Source organism: Eumetopias jubatus, unplaced genomic scaffold (assembly GCF_037043125.1).
Source record: "Eumetopias jubatus isolate StellerSeaLion01/CBP00866 unplaced genomic scaffold, mEumJub1_p1.0 scaffold_2, whole genome shotgun sequence".
Lineage (NCBI taxonomy): Eukaryota > Metazoa > Chordata > Mammalia > Carnivora > Otariidae > Eumetopias > Eumetopias jubatus.
In genome coordinates, this window is record NW_028274808.1 from 34,969,554 (window position 1) to 34,989,943 (window position 20,390).

The window sequence follows — 20,390 nt, forward strand, 5'->3', positions numbered from 1 at the left end:
CAAGCCTCTTTATGGGACAGTGCTCAAAATGGCAGCATAAGGATGATGGAGTGGGGGGGATGGGGGGGTGGTGTTTTGTTTTTTGTTTACTCTTGGTCCCTTCTGCAAAGTTGCAGGAATTCCCTATTCCAGTCTTAGCTAGTCTTGTCCTTAGTCAGCTTCTGCAAAACAGGTTCATAAATGAATCAGGTTAGCCAGAGTTTTCTTAGGGTAGATGAGTCAAGCATTTGTTAACTTAATATACTGGTTTTAGAAATTCAGATTTCTCTTCTAAAATGAGAAGATCTGATTACAATGGGCCTGAGTTCCCACGGGGAGCTCAGAAAATGGGGTTAGGCACTCCTGTTTGCCTTTGCCCCTTCCACCACCCCACCCCCAATTTGTTCTTAACCACTTTGATTCTTACACTTGTCCCACACATGTTACTTGCTGATCTCTGAAGCATCCAAGTTTGGGACCCTGTAAATTTCATACTCCCTAGGGTTGTCAGTTTTGATTCATACTCTATTAGAATTTCTTGGTTTTTTGAGCATTGCCAGAGTGCTTTGATTATATAGCCTTCCTTTGTAATTGAATATATTTTTCCCTCTAGGATCTTAGTAACATTGGTCCTGCTTATGACAACCAAAAACAAAGCAGTGCTGTGTCTACAAGTGGGAATCTAAATGGTAAGTGTTTAAATGTCGCCTTGATGAAATATTTGTTAAGCTATTGAATCCAAATATGCCTAGAATTGGGCATCCTTTGGGTTGACTCTCAACTGGATATTTACGGAGGCTTTAAAGTACAGAACTCAGTTTTTGGAAGCTAACCAAAGATTTGACAGATGGTAGTGGAGAACTTTTTGTCCCTTTACCACCACAGTTTGGTCTCAAGTGAAACATTTAGCATAAAACAAGGTACAGGTTTAAGGTCAGATTTACTGTGTTTATCTTAGACTCCCTGTCTGTATGTCTGTATCCTCATCACTTAACCCTTACTGTAGATTCAGCTCTCTGTTCTTACTCCTAATTCAGCTGTTATTTAATAGAGTTCCTATGCCGGTCTTCTAATTTGTCTTGCCCTGAAACTTTAGCTTATTCCCATGACAGCAATCTGTGCTGATTACCCGCTATAGATGTGTTTCTATCGGTAACTCACCTAATGACAGGAATGGCCTTCAGTACTAATGGTAATCTAATGAAAGTTCGGGTAGCTGGGAGGTAGCTAGCTATTCCTCTAACACATGGTGTCATTAACTTGTCCTGTAGAGTGGTAACATCTTAAATATGTAATCATTTCTACTGTTACTAATATTCTCAGATGGGTTGGAAATAGCTAAGTGTATTATTTATCTTTTTACACCATTTTTTCCTGTTTTAATTGTTACAATTTGACAAATACATGGTGCCACTTCTGTTCTTACAGGTGGAGCCTCTTTTGGAGGTGAATTCCTCCTCTGTCTTCTTTCAGCCTCTCAGACTTAAGTATTATGTGGTTTGGAAAATGCTTTTTGCTGAGTTGTGGTAGAAGCTAAAACTAAATTAAAATTTTAAAGCATCGTGAAAATGGTGGCAATAGCACTTGCTATGAAACTGTAGTTCCAGTTGAATGTTAGTAAATTCAAAGCTTATCCGTTGTCATATTCTGCCTAACATGGCCAGCAGTCCCTTTAGTATTACTTGTTTTATTCCAGGTAGATCTAAAGCTTCTCTCTTAAAGTAATTAAAATACAAATATCAATTAAAAATAATTTTTTTTAGGTAACTCAAGCTAGAGATAATGGATGTTGTAACAGTTTAACATTAAACCTTTTTATGAAAAATAGGAATGATACCTGCTATGTTCATAAAAGGTAGTTCTGCATAAATCTGGTCCTGTATGTGCAGAATATGACCTGCTCTCAATGTCTTGATCCTTTTCATTGCAGAAGAACTGCTGATAATTTCCAAGCTTGCCCCAAATTAAGATACAGTACTCTATGCAGTTGTTTCCATAAAGGTGTTTTCCTGCAGTTCAGGGACATTTTTCTGGCAGACAGAAAAACAAATTGAGAGGAAAGACGGAACTGGACAAAAATTTCAAAGTACCTATTTCAGAAATCACTAGGTAGTATTCCTTGTGGCTTAGTATGTAACTAAATTATTTTTTGTATAACATAAGTAAATTGTCGATTGATATTTGCTCATAATTCCACAAACTAGGTTAGTCTAACCTGAATTTTATGCATTGGCATGATCTTAATAATTGTAAAAGTTGCCTACTAAATTTAAAACCTTTCTACTTGTGTCATGCACAACCAGAGTGGATACCTAGTAGCACTGGAGAGAAACACCTTTTTAGTATTTCTGTTTCTGTTTTCTGTGTTTTTATGTACCTTTGTCTTGTTGGATCTTCCAGTTAAGTGCTTTAGCAGATAATGTGCCTTTATTATGTTATGGACTATATCATGCATAGTTCAAGCGAGTGAACATCTACTTATAGTGAGGATATTCTTTGTGGATGTTTGATTGATTTGGGTGGAAAAAAATTTTATCCTTGCAATTGTTTTTAGATGTGGGTATTTGGAATCTGAATGAGTGAAAATGCATTTGTGTCACATCCTCGGAAAGTGTACTAGTCATTGCAGTTCATTAGGAAAGGAAGGTTGAAAATGTAACGTAGGCATCATTAGTGCTAGGTTCCTTGGAGCTTACTGCCAGAACCCAGTGTTCTGAGCTGGGAGACGCTCAGCCGACTCTTTCAGAAGCAGGGTGAGATCCAGTATGCTCTCAGGAAGTCCTCCTGTGTGTGGTGTTACACAAATGCACGTCAGGAGTGTTAGTCGCCATGGAATTTCCATATCCACGTGAAGCTTCTATCACAGCTCATTGAGAGTGATCTGCCTTCTCTTCAAAGGGGGAATTGCAGCAGGAAGCAGTGGAAAAGGAAGAGGAGCCAAGCGCAAGCAGCAGGACGGAGGGACCACAGGGACCACCAAGAAGGCCCGGAGGTGGGCAGAACACCCACTCCCACTCACCACTGCTAGACCATTCTTTGGTGCTGGCACAGTCCATCAGAGGGAAAAGAGCTGTACTCTTCACTAGCTCAGGTGTCTGAGATTACAAAGCCTGTCCATTTTTTTCAAATCTTGAGCACTTTGAGGGGTAAAATAATCTCAGGCGAGGAATTCCGTTTTATGGATTTGTGAAAACAGCCCCAGGGTGGCAACCCTGTGAGAGTAAAAATCTGTTAAGACATCTTGAGAAAGGAGAGGTGGAGAGGGAGAGTGGACCCAGTATTGAACTTGAGCGCTGGCCTCTTCCCTTTGCTTTGTTCAGTAAAACTTGTTTTTTTTCTTATTTAAATTGGCAAGATAGTAAGTGCTCAAATCTCTGAGTTTCATTTCATTAGTTTATAGTAATTAATATACTAAAGGAAATTGCCCTTGTTCCCCTTCTCCCTTTTTCTCCCCTATGACATATTGGCTCCGTTGCAAAGGTAGTCCTGCAGACTAGGGAGTAATTTGACTGAAACCACTTTACCAAATTTAAAAATGAATCCGTTTCATTTCCCTCTTTTGCCTGCAGAGGGCAGGATCATCTGTTTGAGCAATGAAAAGCAGTTGTGAAGTTGCATGTGTTCCTGTTGAAATCTAATAAATCAGATGTCCTTCTTACAGATTTGAAGGCATTTGAGCTGGAAGGGGTTTTAGTTTCTTGATTTTATTTTTTCCTTTCTGCAGTGACCCTTTGTTTTCTGCTCAGCGCCTTCCCCCTCATGGCTACCCCTTGGAACACCCGTTTAACAAAGATGGCTATCGGTATATTCTAGCTGAGCCTGATCCCCATGCCCCTGACCCTGAGAAGCTTGAACTTGACTGCTGGGCAGGAAAACCTATTCCTGGAGACCTCTACAGAGCCTGCTTGTATGAACGGGTTTTGTTAGCCCTACATGATCGAGGTATGTAAGGTATTAATGTTCATGTTGGACCCAGATGTTACTTTGAATACTGTCTTCACCTTTGTCCAGTCTAGAATTAGATATACATGTCAACATCTCCCCTCTCCCCCTTTTCTAACTAGACTCAGCAGGAACGTGCGCAAAGAATCCCCTTGTCTCTTCCATTAAGCTCTAGCCGTTTGTGTGTGTGTGTGTGTGTGTGTGTGTGTGTGTGAGTATGTGTATGTTTTTAAGACTTTCTATTTGGAACTTATTTTTATTTTTTAAGTAACCTCTACACCCAACGTGGGGCTCAAACTTAAAACCCCAAGATCAGGAGTTGCATGCTGTACCAACTGAGCCAGCCAGATGCCCCTATTTTGAACTAATTTTAAATTTAAAGTTATAAAAATAATAGTTTTACTATATCCCTCCCCAAGCTTCTAATGCTAACATCTTACACGATTGATAGTAGGGTTATCAAAACCAGGAAGTTAACATTGGAATATGCTATTAATGAAACAAAACACTTGATGTACATTTTGCCAGTTCCCCACTAACGCCTCTTCTCCAGGGTCTCACGTTGCACTTCGTTATTTCTCCTTAGTCTCTTGCAGCCTTTAACAGTTCCTCAGTCCTTGCGTGTCTTTCATGACTATTTAAGTGTATTAATCAGGGATTCTGTTGAATATTCCTTAGTAAGTGTCTAACTTTTTCTCATGATTAGACTAATGTTATGCATATTTTGGCAGAATACCAAAGATATGAGTCCTCATTACATCTCATGGCGGTCATGATGTGGATATGTCTTATTATTGGTCATGTTGACCATGATCATCTGGTTAAGGTGGTTTCTGTGGCTTTCTCTGTCTTTCCCTTTGTAGTTAATAAATAGCTCGAGGAAAGATGCTTTGAGCTTTGGAGATACCCTGTTTATAAAGTTTTGCTGTAGTATTCTTCAGTGGATCTTTTCTGCAACAATTTTTTTTTTAAAGATTCTATTTATTTGAGAGAGAGAGAACACAAAGCACGGGGGAGGGCAGACGGAGAGGGAGAAGCAGACTCCGCGTTGAGCAGGGAGCCTGACACAGGACTCAATCCCAGGACCCCGAGATCATGACCTGAGCCAAAGGTAGATGCCTAGTTGACCGAGTCACCCAGGTGCCCCTGCAATAATTATTAATGTGTTGTGTTTGCCTGACGATTTTTTATTTCTTTCTTCCCGTCTCCCCTTGTTTTTTGATTGATTTTTGCTTTTATCAGTGTGAATTCAGATATTTATTTTATTCCATTGGGGTATACTTTGTCTAGTTGCTCAAATTATTCCAGCTTAGGCCATTGTGAGCTTCTTTAGGTTAGTTCCTGTGTTTTTTTGATAAGTCTCATTTTTTTTTTTTTTTTTTTTTTTTTTTTGGTACTTTACTTTCTGGCATCACAAAATGTTCTGGCTTATCTTGTATTTTTCCTGCCCCAGGCCAAGTATCAGCTGCTTCTCCGAAGACCCCTGGTTCCTTTGATTGGAGAATGAGATTTTGAAAGACCTAAGTGTTAGGTATGCTCACTGGGTGTCTCTTTTAAACTCCTTCAGGGGCCAGAAGGAGGAGATTGTATGTATACCAACTGACACATATATATATACAAGGTTCTACTGTGTTTGCACTGATAGCTTGGATTCCAGTCAAACACTCCTGGTTTGTTCCAGCCCTCTGCCTTTCCTTATTTGTCACTTCTTTATCCAACAATGAGAAACGTGGCTCTGTCTACGGTGTATTCTCTTATTTGTTCATTTCTAGTATGCCCATAAAGTAGTTTCAGAATTGCTGACCTCTGTGAGAAACATTCACTAGCTAGCTTACAGCAGTTACGTCAAACTCTTTGGCTTTTAGTCTTGCAGTATCCCATTAGGTTACTGTTAGATTAGTTCTCTTCCCCACCTCCTTCAGGGTGGTTGTGTATCTCATTTATAATAGGTTCATTGGTTAGTGTTTGTATGCTTTTTTTGGGTTCTCCCACCTCTTGGGTGGGTGGGGGGGAGAGAGAGAGAGAGAGAGAGAGAGAGAGTGTGTGTGTGTGTGTGTGTGTGTGTGTGTTTCAGGGGAGTACATGAAGGGTCTGTGAGTTCCAGAAGTTAAAGTTGTACAAGAAGGTTAACTCAGGGCACCTGGGTGGCTCAGTCGGTCAAGCATCTGCCTTTGGCTCAGGTCATGATCCCGGGGTCCTGGGATCGAGCCCTGTGCTGGGGTTCCCTGCTCAGTGGGGAGTCTGCTTGTCTCTCTCCTCTGCCCCTGCTCGTGTTCTCTCTCTCAAATAAATAAATAAAATCTTTAAAATATGTATATATAACCATTATACAATTATTATTCCTAACTAAGATGAATAATAATTCCTTAATGATCTAATATCCGGTCCATACTCACATTTCCATGGTTTAAGATATGCCTTTTAGTTGTTTCTTTGAATTAGATCTAAATAGGTCATATATTTACTGCATTTGAAAGCCCATTATTTCTTGGTTTAATGCTAAAAACAAACACTTGTAGGGGTACCTGCCTGGCTCAGTCGGTAGAGCCTCTGACTCTTGATCTTCGGGTTGTGAGTTCGAGTCCTGTGTTGGGTATAAAGATGACTTAAAAAAATCTAATCAAATCAAAAAACTATCAGTTACATTGATGCTGGTCATTTGGAAGTAAATGTCCATTATATGTAGATCGTTTGACTTCTGGTAGTGACAAGCATACTTTGATAGTAGGGAAGCCCAAATAAGTGACTTCAGGGTTTAAGAAGTGAGACTTGTCTTGTTTCACTATACATAATAGTTACAATGCCAGGAGAAAAAAAGAACGCTGGCCCGTAGTAGTTAATTAATTTGTTAGAATTTAATATATAAAATAGTAATGGCTGCTTGCTGTTTATTCTATTTATGCCGAGCCTTACAAAAATTAATGATAAATCTGTATTGTATCTTTTAAGGTTTTTATTTTGAAATAATTTCAGATGTATAAAAAAGTGTAAGAATAGTACTGAACTTTTTTTTTCTCTGAACCATTTGAGAGTAAGTTGCCATGATGCCCCCTCATTTTTGAGAACTTGATGGTGTATTTCTTACAAGCAAGGATGGTCCCCTTGTGTTAGTTATTTAGTCCTGCTTACCACATTACCATAAAACTTAGCAGTCTAAAACTACAAATGTTCATTATCTGCCACAGATTTTGAGGGTTGGGAATCTGGGAGCAGCTTAGCTATGTGGCTTGGCTCAGGAGAATTTATGCGGCTGCAGTCAAGCTCTTAGCTGGGCCTCTCGACTCTGAGGACTTGATAGAGGCTGGAGGACTTATTTCCAAGATGGCTCACTCATGTCACTTTGACAGGATGCACTCAGATCCTGACCATGTGGGCCTCTCCATAGGCTACTTATTTATCCTCATCCATGGAAGCTAACTCCTCCCGGTGCAAGTGATCCAAGAGAGCAATAGAGTTTGAGTATCATCTGTGACCCAACTTTGAAGCTGGATAGTTGCTTCAACTTTGTTTTATTAGGAATGAGTCACTACGTTCGGCCCACACTCAGGTGGAGGGAAATTAGGCTCCATGTCTTCAAAGGAAGAGTATCAAAGAGTTAGTGGATATTTTTTAAACTTTCGCATTGGTACAGAACCAGTATATAACCATCAAAGACAGGAAATTAACACTAATTGCTACCATCTGATGCTCTTCAGATCCTATTCAAGTTTCTCCAGTTGGTGTAATAATGTCATTATAGCAAAGGATCCCATTGAGAATCATTTGCTGCATTTAGCTGTCTTGTCTCTTAAGTCTTCTTCAATCTGGAACAGTTTTTCTATCTTTCCTAGACTTTGATGACCTTGAAGCTTTTGAAAATGAGAGGCCACTTATTTTATAGACTATCCTGCAATTTGAGCTTGTCTGGTTGAAATCTCAGGATTCGATTCAATTCTGCATCTTTGACAGAAATATCATTAAAATGATGTTATGTTCTTCATGTTGCATCCTGTCAGGTGGTATGTGATTTTAGTTTGTCCGATTCCTGATGATGTCCACTTTGATCATTTAGCTAATGTGGTATCTGCCGGGTTTATCCCCTGAAAAGTTAGTTTTTCCGCCCTATGTAATTAATAAGTATTTTAGGAGGAGGTACACTCTTTACTGTCCTAGTCTGTCCTGGACACTTGCCTTGCTCATTCCCCACCTAGTGGCTTTAGGGCTGAATTGCCCAGGGAGGGGTAAGGGAAAAAGCATTTGTATTTGAGAAGGTAGAATTTGCCAAATACCTAAGAGAGTTCTGCTAAACAGCATGTAATCCATTGAAGGAAGTTACCATCATATCTGCCTAGGACGTGAGCCATTATGGTCTGTGTAACCAAAAGAATGGGGGGCCAGGGCTTTTCAGTCAGCCGTGCCACACTGAGCTGCGGTATGACCTTGAACAGTCACAGAATCGGCTGCTCCGTCTGCAGGGTAGAAAGGGTCAGAGTCTGTCTACCTACCTATCTACCTGTGAAAGTACATCGTAAATCATAAAGACCTTTATAAAAGCTATAGCTAATATAAATTTTGTGCTTCTTCCAGTAGAATTTAGGCTTTTAGTGTTACAAACACGGTTTCAAATGCTTTTTCCTCAGTTAAGTCTTAATTGGGTCTGTGATGTTTCTACATTGATAAAATCAAACTACATCACCTGAAAATACTCTCCTATCTTTTGTCATTTTTTTCTTCATTTCCAAGTCACGATATCCCCTCCAACTGATTTAGATTGTCCCCTTATCTTACATAATGGCCTCACAGTAAAGTTTCAAACCATACACAAAGGTAGAGAGATGAATACAATGAATCTTCATATACTTTTCACCCACATTTAGCAGTTACCAAGTTTTGGCTGTATTTATCTGTTTATTTTTGTGTCTTTTTCTGAATTTTTAAGAAGTAAATCTCACCCTACATACTCTAAAAAATATGCATTTCTAAAAGATAGGGATGTTTTCTCTCACAACCACAAAGGTATTATCACACTTCACAAAATTGATCATTCCTTGCTATCATCTGAATTCAGTCCATAATCAGATTTCGTTGATTGTGTCAGATATCTTTGTATCTCCCCCACAAAATGCTTATCAATTACAAAGAGAAAATAGTGACTTCATAGTGGAGAAACCAGTGAGGCACCACGGTAGTCAAGTGATCAAAGTGTAACATGGGCATTTTGACATCAAGTGCTTCCTGATACTATACACTGAGAGACACAGCATTATTTACTTCACTGATGTTCCTGACGAAAAAGCATAACCTGTGCTTGAGCAGGAGGAAACCTCAGACAAACCTAACTGAGGGATATTCTACAAAGGAAAGTGACCAGTACTCTTTAAAATGTCATGGTCAGGGCGCCTGGGTGGCTCAGTTGTTAAGCATCTGCCTTTGGCTCAGGTCATGATCCCCAGGTCCTGGGATCGAGCCCCGCGTCAGGCTCCCTACTTGGCGGGAAGCCTGCTTCTCCCTCTCCCACTCCCCCTGCTTGTGTTCCTGCTCTCGCTATCTCTCTCTGTCAAAAAGAAAAAGTCATGGTCATGAAAGACTTAACTGCCCCAGATTGGAGGATACTAAGGACACACAACCAAATGAAGTGTGGGATGTTGGATTAGATCCTGGAACAGAAAAAGGATATTATTTGGATAATTGGCTTAATTTGAAGATAATCTGTAGATTGGTTAGTAGCATTGTACCAATGCCAATTTTCTGATTTTGATAATTGTGTTATGGCCATAGATGGTGTTAACATTTAGGGAAGCCGATGGGGCGCCTGGGTGGCTCAGTTGGTTAAGCAACTGCCTTCAGCTCGGGTCATGATCCTGGAGTCCCGGGATCGAGTCCCACATCAGGCTCCCTGCTGAGCAGGGAGTCTGCTTCTCCCTCTGACCCTCTTCCCTCTCGTGCTCTCTATCTCTCACTCTCTCTCAAATAAATAAATAAAATCTAAAAAAAGGAAAAACATTTAGGGAAGCCGAGTGAAGGACATAGGAGGAATGTATATTATTTTTGGAAGTTTAAAATTGTTTCAAAATTAAATATCAAGTCTGTTAAAGGATGGCTTATACAGGGGCACCTGGCTGGCTCAGTAGGTAGAGCATGCAACTTGATTCCAGGGTTATGAGTTCAAGCCCCACATTGGGTGGAAAACTTAATTTAAAAAGAAAGAAAGAGAAAAAAGATGGTTTATACAAATTGGGATCCAAGCACATTATAATTGGTTTGTTATATTTTAGGGAATATAGACAGCATAACTAATTTTAACCTGCTAACTTAAATATCATTTAATAGAAACTAAATTACCTGACCACTTTCTTCCCGTTTCTTCCTCTCGCCCTCGGCCACATCCTACACTGAGATTTTGAAACTCCTGAACTAATACTCCAGATTCCTGACCTGATGTTGCCAATTTTTACTTTGTTTTACTGGAGTGTAGGAGACTCCGGTTTGGGGGGGCAGTTGTGTCCGAGTGCCTCCAGCAAGTTGCAGGCCTCCGTTTTCATCTTCATACTGTAGCTCCCCAGCTAAAGATCTCTGATGACCGGCTCACTGTGGTTGGAGAAAAGGGCTACTCCATGGTCCGGGCTTCTCATGGGGTCCGGAAAGGCGCCTGGTACTTTGAAATCACAGTGGATGAGATGCCGCCGGACACTGCTGCCAGACTGGGGTGGTCCCAACCCTTAGGTAAGTGGGAGCTGTCGGGCAGAGAGGTATAGACCATCTGGCTGAGCTTCGTGGCTTTTCTTTGGGCTTATTGGATTATGGGCATAAAATTCACTTTCTGAAGGATTGGGTGGTTTACAATTTTGTAAAACTGACCAAAAAATGAAAAGGAGTACAATTTTTTCTTTCAGCAAACCGGAGTTGGTTTGCAATCTTTTGACTTCCCGTATATCTTTTTATTGGAACAGGTAACCTTCAAGCTCCCTTAGGTTATGATAAATTTAGCTATTCGTGGCGGAGCAAAAAAGGAACCAAGTTCCACCAGTCAATTGGCAAACACTACTCTTCTGGCTATGGACAGGGAGACGTCCTGGGATTCTATATCAATCTTCCTGAAGACACAGAGACAGCCAAGTCACTGCCTGATACTTATAAAGATAAGGTGAGTTTGTCGTCCTGGGAGACTTCTGGGTTTGAAGACCCGTGGCAGCCAATGAATGCCTGCAGTGGTGGCCTGAGTGTTCTCTGGTCATGCTGACCTACCATTCACATGTTTTTCTCACATTTCATTCTGAAAATGTTTAGACATAAAAAAGTTGAAAGAATTTTAAAGTCCGTGTACAAATACCCATCACCTAGATTCTGCCATTTGTTCATTCCTCCACCCACCCATCTGTCCGTCCATCTTGTTCATCTTGTTCTAATGCGCTTCAGAGAATGCTAGATATCAATATACCTCACCCCCGCCCATGTACTTCAGGATACACATAATTAGCTAGAGTTCAGCCTTTATTTAGTTTCTTCTTTTGCTATAAGACTTACATAAAATGAAATGTACAAATTTTAAGTGTATATTCACTGAGTTTTGAGTTTGGCCTAAATCCCTAAGGAGACGTTAGAATCTTAACCACCCCAGGAAGTTCCCTCATGCTCTTCCCAATCAGTCCCAACTCCCATCCTTATAGAGCCAACCACTGTCTTGAAATTTTTTTTCCCTGTCGTAATTTTATTCCATTAGTTTTGTTTGTTCTTAAACTTAAGTAGATGGAACCATATACTATGTCGTCTTTTGTATCTGGCTTTTATTGTTTGGCCTAATGCTTTTGAGATTCGTTTATGTTTTTGCATGTATCTGTAGCTTGTTTCCTTTTATTGTAGAGTAGTATTCCATTGTATGAATACACCACAGTGTATTTATCCATTTTCCTATTTTTTTAATATTTTTAAATTCCAGTATAAATAACATACAGTGTTATATTTGTTTCAAGTGTATGATAAAGTGATTCAACAATTCCATATGTTATTTGTTGCTCATCATGATAAGTGTGCTTTTAATACCCTTCACATGTTTCATGCATCCCTCCCACCCACCTCCCCTGTGGTAACCACCAGTTTGTTCTCTATTGTTGAGTCTGTTTTTTGGTTTGTCTCTTTTTTTTTTCTTTGTTGTGTTTCTTAAATTCCACATATGAGTGAAATCATATGGTATTTGTCTTTCTCTGACTTATTTCACTTAGCATTATACTCTTTAGCTCCATCCAAGTTGTTGCAAATGGCAAGATTTTGTTCTTTTTTTATGGCTGAGTAGTCTCCCATTGTGTATACACCATATCCTCTTTATCAATTCATTCATCTGTAGATGAACACTTGGGTTACTTCCATAATTTGGCTGTTGTAAATAACACTAAATAAACATAGGGATGCATATATCATCTTGAATTAGTGTTTTTTATTCTTTGGGTAAATACCCAGTAATGGAATTACTAGATCAGATGCCTCCATTTTCCTGTGGATGGACACTTGGGCTATTATGAATAAAGGTGATGTGAGCTTTCTTGTACAAATGTTTTTGTAAACATGTTTTTGTTTCTTTTGTGTCAGCACCTAGAAATGCAATTACTGGGTCATAAGGTAGTTATATATTTAGTTTTAGAAGCAATTGCCAGATTTCTTTCCACTCCCAGCTACAATGTATGGTAACTGTAGTTGCTTCACATCCTTGTCAACATTTGTTGTCGTCTGTCAACTTAATTTTAGCCATTTTGGTGGGTGCATAGTGGTGTTCCAGTGTGGTTTAAATTAGCATTTCTTGGGACGCCTGGGTTGCTCAGTTGGTTAAGTGTCTGCCTTCGCTCAGGTCATGATCGCAGGGTCCTGGGATCGAGCCCCACATCAGGCTCCTTGCTCGGCCCGGAGTCTGCTTCTCTCTCTGCTTGTGCTTGCTCTCTCTCACAAATAAATAAATAAAATCTTTAAAAAAAATTTAAAAAAATTAAAAGCCTTAAAAAAACAAATTAACATTTCTTTGATGACTAATGATATTCAGCAGGTTTTCATGTGCTGATTAGCCATTCATCTCTTTTCTTTTATAAAGTTACTTTTCAAATATTTTGCCTTTTTTTTTAAATCAGGTTATCCTCTTATTGAGTTATAAAAGTGTTTTTATATATATACTGGATTACAGTTCTTGGTTAGAAGTGGCTTGTTTTTTTGTTTTTTTTTTTTTTTAAGATTTTATTTGAGAGAGAGAGAGAGATCGAGAGAGAGCACGAGTGCGGGGAGGAGAGGGAGAAGCAGGCTCCCTGCCGAACAGGGATCCAGACTCAGGTTTTGATCCCAGAACCCTGGGATCATGACCTGAGCCAAAGGCAGATGCTTAACCAGCTGAGCCACCCAGGCACCCCTAGAAGTGGCTTTTTAAAAATATTTTTTGGGGTGCTTGGGTGGCGCAGTTGGTTAAGCATATGACTCTTGATCTCAGCTCAGGTCTTGATCTCAGGATTGTGAGTTCAAGCCCTGCATTGCGCTGGGTGTGGAGCCTACTTAAGAAATACATTTTTTTTTCTCCTAGTCTGTGACTTGTTTAGTTCTTAATGGTGTCTTCTGATATCCTAAAGTTTTTAATTTTTATGAAATCTATCAAATTTTTCTTTTACAGTTATATTGCTTTCTGTGAGTTAATTCTTTGCCTACCCTCCACTCAAGATATTCTTCCATGTTTTCCTTTGAAAACATGGTTTTAGCTTTTGCATTTAGGTCTCTGATCCACTTTGAATTACTTTTTATGTATGGTGTGAAGTAGGGATCAAAGTTAAATTTTCTTTCATATGGATGGGTGTCCAATTATACTAGCACCAGTTTTGAAAACTTTGACCCTCATTTCTTTGGTGCCCTTTGTGAAAATCAGATGATTTTATAAGTAGAAAGTAGAGTTTGTTTTGGGGCTCTCTGTTCCATTGATCTCTTCATTGACCTTTATGCCGTACCACACTGTCTTCATTATTGTAGCTTTTGAGTAGGTCTTTGAATTGGGTAGTATTGGTCCTCTTGCTTCTTTCTTTGTGTTTTTGTCTGGTGTGGTTTTTTTTTTGTTGTTTGTGTTTTTAATTTTGAAGATACTAATATATGCTTAGACTTTCTAGAAGGATATACAAGGACACCGGAATAGAGATTGTTTTTGGCAAAGGGAAACTTGAGTGTTGAGGGACATGGTGAGAGAGGGAGAGATACTCCTCATTTTATGTTCTTAGAATGTTCTAAGAATCTATGTTCATAGATCTCTTGAATTTTTTTTTTTTTACTGTTTATGTATATGCTAAGAGATTCACATTTTAAAAAATTAATATCATCTATTTCCCTGGGAGTGAATAGTTAGGCTCTTGGGAACCAATTTTAGTATATGTGCTGCCAAAGCGAGCACGGCTCTTGGGAACCAGCCAGCAAGGAAGGGGTGACCCGGAGACCACCAATAGGAGAAGCAGGTAGGGAATTAAGACAAAAGGAAGTAGCCCTTGAAAAATGTTTTTATAGAATAGGAGAGTTTAGGCTCAGTAAACTTGTTATTTGTTTGAGATTATTGAGGGGAAAATAAAAACTATGAATTAATTTTAGTTTAATGGGTATTTTTATTGTGGTGAAAGTGTATGTGTATGTGTTTCTTCAAAATCTTAGTAAAGACCTTTTTTGAAAATGTTTAACAAATATGTGCCATCTGGTACTTTTCAAGAAGCACATAGTTGTTTAAAATCTAGCAAAGCTAACCCTGCATAGATTTTTTAATTTCTGTTGCAAAACATAAGGGCTCCGTGCTATTTGTGTGAATCTGGCTCTTTTTTTTTTTTTTTTTTTCATGATGATGTGGCTGATTCTTCAATGTTCCTTTTTTCCCTTTCTTTCTTGGTTTTCAAGGCTTTGATAAAGTTCAAGAGTTATTTGTATTTTGAGGAAAAAGACTTTGTGGATAAAGCAGAGAAGAGCCTAAAGCAGACTCCCCATAGTGAGGTGAGTCATGGTCATAAAAATGTCAGAACTAGAAGGCTTTGAAGATTGGGACCAACCTCCTGATTTATACAAGTGAGGAAAATGAGGCGCAAAGGGGCAGCAGAGTGAGCTGCCTCTCCTGCTTGCTGTGTTTGTGCCCTTCCTGTGGCGCCGTGTGGCTGCTCTCAGAGGCCTCTTCAGGGTGCTTCTAGGGATGGTCTACAGAGACAAGGGTAAAAATGGCAGCCTACTGAGGAAATGTACAAGCGATTGAGGAAGCAAGTCAGAGATATCTGTTCTTCTCAGAGGCAGGATCGAGTACAGAGGGAAGAACACTGGAATAGGAGAGGATCTTGCTGTGTGACCCAGAGGCAGCTGGAGCTGTCATGGTTCACTCAGGATCCTTTAGAACTTTCCTTGCTTCCTGTTCCAAGGTTGATGAAACACGTCTGCCCAAAGTCCCAGCATAAATAAAGGCTGGCACGACTGGACCAGCCACAGGGCCCGAAAATAGAAGAAGGGGTGGAAGAAAATTTTGAGCTGGAGACATTTTTCCATAAAAATGCTGTGAAGCTACCTGGGACAGGAATAGAAGTAAATGTAGGAGAAAATAAAGTAGGGTTCCAGTTGTTTTGAGGGAGAAAAAGTAAAGGGAAACAGTTTATAGCTGTAAGGATGATACAACCAGATAATCCAGCCCAGGAGAACATCACTCTTGCTGGGAAAAACAGGCAGAGAAAGTTACTTCAGAAAAAAGAGCCTTTGCTGAAGTCCATGGATAGTGGTTGAGAGAATATTCAGAGTAATTTTCGAAAGAAAGGACAAAGAAAATGAGGATTCAGAAATTTAGGAGATCTGAAGAGATTTTCAAGAGAGCTACAGAAGTGAGAATCTGATGCGAGGGAAGGGGACTAATAAGCTTACAAGGGTGTGGTTCTGAGGAATCGGTGGAAGACCAAATTCGTTTTTATAAACACAGTGTAACGAATAATAGAGAGTAGAACAGTTTGGTATAAGTAACATAGGAATTCAGAAAGCAAATAAACCTGAGGACTGACTAGAGTAGTGCATGTAAATACGCTCTGAAAAATCTGAAGTCCTCTCTAAATGTAAGACACTATAAATGCTGTTCTTGGAAGACCTTTCTAGTGGCATGGTGACAGCATGCTGAAGGGTTCTCCAAGTGAGTTCTTTGGCAGTTTGTTTGTTCTGCTGTTAAATTCTGAAGTAAAACCACGGTTTTTGTTTCAGATAATATTTTATAAAAACGGTGTCAATCAAGGTGTGGCCTACAAAGATATTTTTGAGGGGGTTTATTTTCCGGCCATCTCACTGTATAAGAGTTGCACGGTATGTATCCTCTGTTCATCCTGTGAACAGGACTTGAGGGAAATAGGTGAATGGTGTTGGAAGAGCCATTGATGTGAGTTCCAGAAAGAAGTCTAAATCGCTAGCTGAAGAGTGAGAAGGGAATGTGTTCCTACTGTGACTGTGGCTATTCCAAAAACAGTTTGGGTGTGTTAGGAAGTATTTGCTTGGATAGATAAAAGATTGTGCAGATAGCGTGCCCCGTGTTTTTCCTTTGAATGTACTGTGTGGTAAATGCTACTGTTCAGTGTAAGGCATAGGAAGTATATACATGCAAAAGTCAACTTGGTGTTACAGGTCATGATGACCCACCATCATTGGTTAGTAACTGTTGGTTACTTCATATACTGTGTTGTTGTTTTTTTTGTTTTGTTTTTTTAAAATATGATCCAGTACGAAAGGGACAACTTTGTTGTTGTTTTAAGTGATTTGAAGAGGTAATATCTGGAAGTTTCCATTTTTTTAGTCTGTCGCTAACCACCATTGAAGTAGAATAAGGAAATCTTCAGGTTAGAAACAGAAGTCAACCAAAGTCTGTTTTATTTACCTAATTTTTGATGGACATTAGGATGTTGACCACTTTTAGCAATGTTAACCAAAGTCTGTTTTATTTACCTAATTTTTGATGGACATTAGGATGTTGACCACTTTTAGCAATGTTAAATCTATTTCATTTGTTCCACTTTACACCCTGAATGTCATAGCTACATTTAAAACGTTCCTGTGTCATGTTAAACTTTTTCACTCTTTTCTTCTGTGTTTTCATGTCTGTCTGCTTGAATTGAATTATCCCAGGTTTCCATTAACTTTGGACCATGCTTCAAGTATCCTCCAAAGGATCTCACTTACCGCCCTGTGAGTAACAGTCACGACGCATCCTCAGTATCTCTGTTACTTCTTTTTTGTAGCTATTCTCATCACCTCATTTCTGTTTCTTGTTCCTCCCACAGATGAGTGACATGGGCTGGGGCGCTGTGGTAGAACATACTCTGGCTGATGTCTTATATCATGTGGAAACAGAGGTGGATGGGAGGCGGAGTCCGCCATGGGAACCCTGACCAGGTCCCTCTTTGCAGACATGGACTTTCTGGGGAATAAATTGGGGAGGGGGGCCTGTTTTTGTTTTTTAACTGTTGCAAACGTTCTCCCAAAGATACTGCAGAACACAGACTCTGCTGTTAGCAAGTTAAAAGTGTGGGTGAGCCTGGGAGAGACTCCCTCCCCTTCAACACTCTCCCACTTCTGGTGACTGCTTCTGTTTTGTGTGCCATACGCCAACAACCGCTGACCCTAGGATCCCATGCGCTCCCTGTGAAACTGGTGCTGTACCATGTGTCCCACCAACTGGGACTTGATACCTTACTGTATTTTCTACAGAGTGAATCATCTTGTCCAAGTAGCTAATTTATTTAAAGACATTTCCTTTTGTGGCATTGACTTCATCCATCTGATTTCCAAGGAAGTAATAGGCCTGTTTCTGAGAACAGCTGAAACCAGTGGCTATACATTCCAGATCTAAAAGGTCTTTCCTTTTGGTGTGGGTTTTTATTCATTTTGAAACATTTTTGAACACTGGGGTCTCTGAAGCTACTAGGTCTCTAGAACTGTAATTGTAAAAAGAACTTGCTTGCAGCTTTAACAATTAGAAACCCTTCCCAAATAAAACTTGTCTTCAGGTGTGTGTGGCACTTTGCTTCCCTTTCACGTTGGGTTCCTCTTGGGACAGGGATAGCAAGGTGGGCAGTCTGAGGAAAGGTAGCCAGAATTGGGGGAGACAGGCACGTTTCTGACTCTACCCCAAGCCCTCTTCTCTTGCTTCCATTCTTTCCAGCCAACTCAACCACAGTCTTTATCCTGTGAAATCGGACTCTCAGGGAGGTGAACAAGAGTTTAAAAGGGCTAATGGAGTGCCTGGGTGGTTCAGTCAGTTAAGTGGCCGACTCTTGATTTCAGCTCATGATCTCAGGGTCCTGGGATCGAGCCCTACATCAGGCTCCGCACTCAGTGGGGAATCTGCTTGGGATACTCTCTCTCTCTATCTCTGTCAAATAAATAAATCTTAAAAAAAAAAAAAATTTTTTTTTTTCCAAATCTCAAGTGACTATTAGTGTCTTCACGCAGTAGCTTTGACTAATATATTTGTCTCCTAATGAACCATCCAGGCTCTTTGTCTTGGCCTTTCTGCATCTCTTCACATACTAACAGAGTCAGTATGGTTGTAGGCTAAAGACTCCGTCTGTCACCGCTGGACACCTACCTATTCATTCATGGCTGGTCTTAAAGGGCAGACTTGGTTATAAAGCTGGATGATCAGAGTTTGAAGAACTCTAAGAGAATGAGGGTAGTGCTCTTCAGAGGAAGCTGGAGGTAAATTCTTTGTAATACAAATTACCACGTTACTTGTACACCCACCCTCCATTTAAATGATAAAATTTTTGTACATTAGATTCTCATAAATCAGGTTACAGAAGTAATGATTTTGCCTGTTTATACATGCGCGCGCGCATGTGTGTGTATGTGTGTTGAGAAAGTTCATTTGAAGGGCTCACAGAATACCCACTCTTCATGTAGACCTCTATAAAATGGTCTCTGTAAGCAGATCATCACTGACAACTTACTTTATTCCGATGTAAAATTAAACAAGTGGGAAAATATCTCCCAGTCTCCTCAAAGACACAGTTGCTTGGTTTGAAGAAGGCAAATTAAAATCAAGCTCAAAACTATGGTATGTGGTAAAATCCCACTTTTTTGCTTTCAGCCTGTTCTTTTTTGAAACCAGAGTGTATATTGCTTCACACATCTTTAAAACAAGTAATCATTTTCTCTTAGCTGGGAGTGGATGATAATTCTGTTCTAGAAATACTTATACAACTATCCTCTCTCACTCTGAAGCTCCCAGGTAAACAATATATTTTTTTAAATTTTTATTTATTTATTTGACACACGGAGCACAAGCAGGGGGAGTGGGAGAGGGAGAAGCAGGCTTCCTGATGAGCAGGGAGCCCGATGCGGGACTTGATCCCAGGACCCTGGGATCATGACCTGAGCTGAAGGCAGATGCTTAACCAACTGAGCCATCCAGGCGCCCCAACAATAATTTGAGCTATGCTAAAAATAGACCACTCTGAGAAACGATCAGAATAAATATAAAAAATACTTCTCTGAGCTGTAAAATTTCAGTAGCTCAATAAATAACAGCATTCCCACTCCTGCTGAGCTCTTTAATAAATAAGCTAGGGCTCTATTTCCAAATGCTTTAAATCATCATTGCTATTAGGACCCAAATGGAGGGGCGCCTGGGTGACTCAGTCGTTGAGCGTCTGCCTTCGGCTCAGGTCATGATCCCAGGGTCCTGGGATTGAGCCCCCACATCAGGCTCCCTGCTCCGCGGGAAGCCTGCTTCTCCCTCTCACACTCCCCCCGCTTGTGTTCCCTCTCTCGCTGTCTCCCTCTGTCAAATAAATAAATAAATAAATAATCTTTAAAAAAAAAAACCCAAATGGAAAAGCTTCAAGTGGTAATGGTTTTTCATCCTGCCCATACACGTTAGCAAAGGAATCCCATCCAGTTTATATTTTTAAAGCATAAGTTCTCTAAATCTTGGAAGGGGAATTTGCCATCACCACAGCACCTCTTTCAGCCATCCCCTCTAGAAGTTGTAAAACACTGGCCTGTTAAAAGGCAAAGAAAGTGGCAGCCCTGAGCCGAGCTGGAAGCTGATGTAATCGGCTCTGAGCTAAACATTCACTTCCTTTTTTAGGTGTCAACATTCCCTTTGGGGAAAATAAAATTTGTTTCTGTTCAACTTTGTCATTCATTCTCTCATATTTGGTCCTATCCTATCTTTTAATTAGGTAAATAAAAATCCTCAGTCATAATCCTTCCAGCGCTCATCAATCAGCTCCCAGTTCTAGAGTTCTTTTAAGAATTGATTTAGGCTTGTGCTTATCATGGAAATTAAACCCTTATGAAAGATCCTGGTCACAGATTCTAAATAATTGAGTGACCAAAGTGCCCAGTAGTTTTTCCTTCTAATGAGCTAGGGGATCAAGTTTCATTAAAATATTTGTCCAGGACTCCTTTAGCATGAAGTTGCAATTTACTAGAATGATTTTTTTAAGAGTAGAATTTTTAAACAGGTACAGACTGAAGTTTTGGTG

The 20,390-nt window shown here is 39.9% G+C and overlaps 1 protein-coding gene across 4 annotated transcripts in view; it reads left to right on the forward strand.

The window, feature by feature from the left end:
• ASH2L (ASH2 like, histone lysine methyltransferase complex subunit) overlaps window positions 1–17,905 on the forward strand; it is a 30,444-nt gene extending 12,539 nt beyond the window's left edge. For 3 of the 4 annotated variants that reach the window (XM_088020951.1, XM_088020950.1, XM_088020953.1), the window contains 9 exons: window positions 593–668; window positions 2,878–2,971; window positions 3,704–3,921; window positions 10,456–10,623; window positions 10,851–11,044; window positions 14,791–14,883; window positions 16,114–16,212; window positions 17,026–17,085; window positions 17,181–17,905. In XM_088020951.1, coding sequence (XP_087877077.1) covers window positions 593–668; window positions 2,878–2,971; window positions 3,704–3,921; window positions 10,456–10,623; window positions 10,851–11,044; window positions 14,791–14,883; window positions 16,114–16,212; window positions 17,026–17,085; window positions 17,181–17,288 — 1,110 coding nt within the window. In that variant the 3' untranslated portion in view covers window positions 17,289–17,905. The remainder of the gene's footprint in view (window positions 1–592; window positions 669–2,877; window positions 2,972–3,703; window positions 3,922–10,455; window positions 10,624–10,850; window positions 11,045–14,790; window positions 14,884–16,113; window positions 16,213–17,025; window positions 17,086–17,180) is intronic. The other variant, XM_088020952.1, reaches the window with a different exon arrangement.
• The last annotated feature ends 2,485 nt before the right edge of the window (window positions 17,906–20,390 follow it).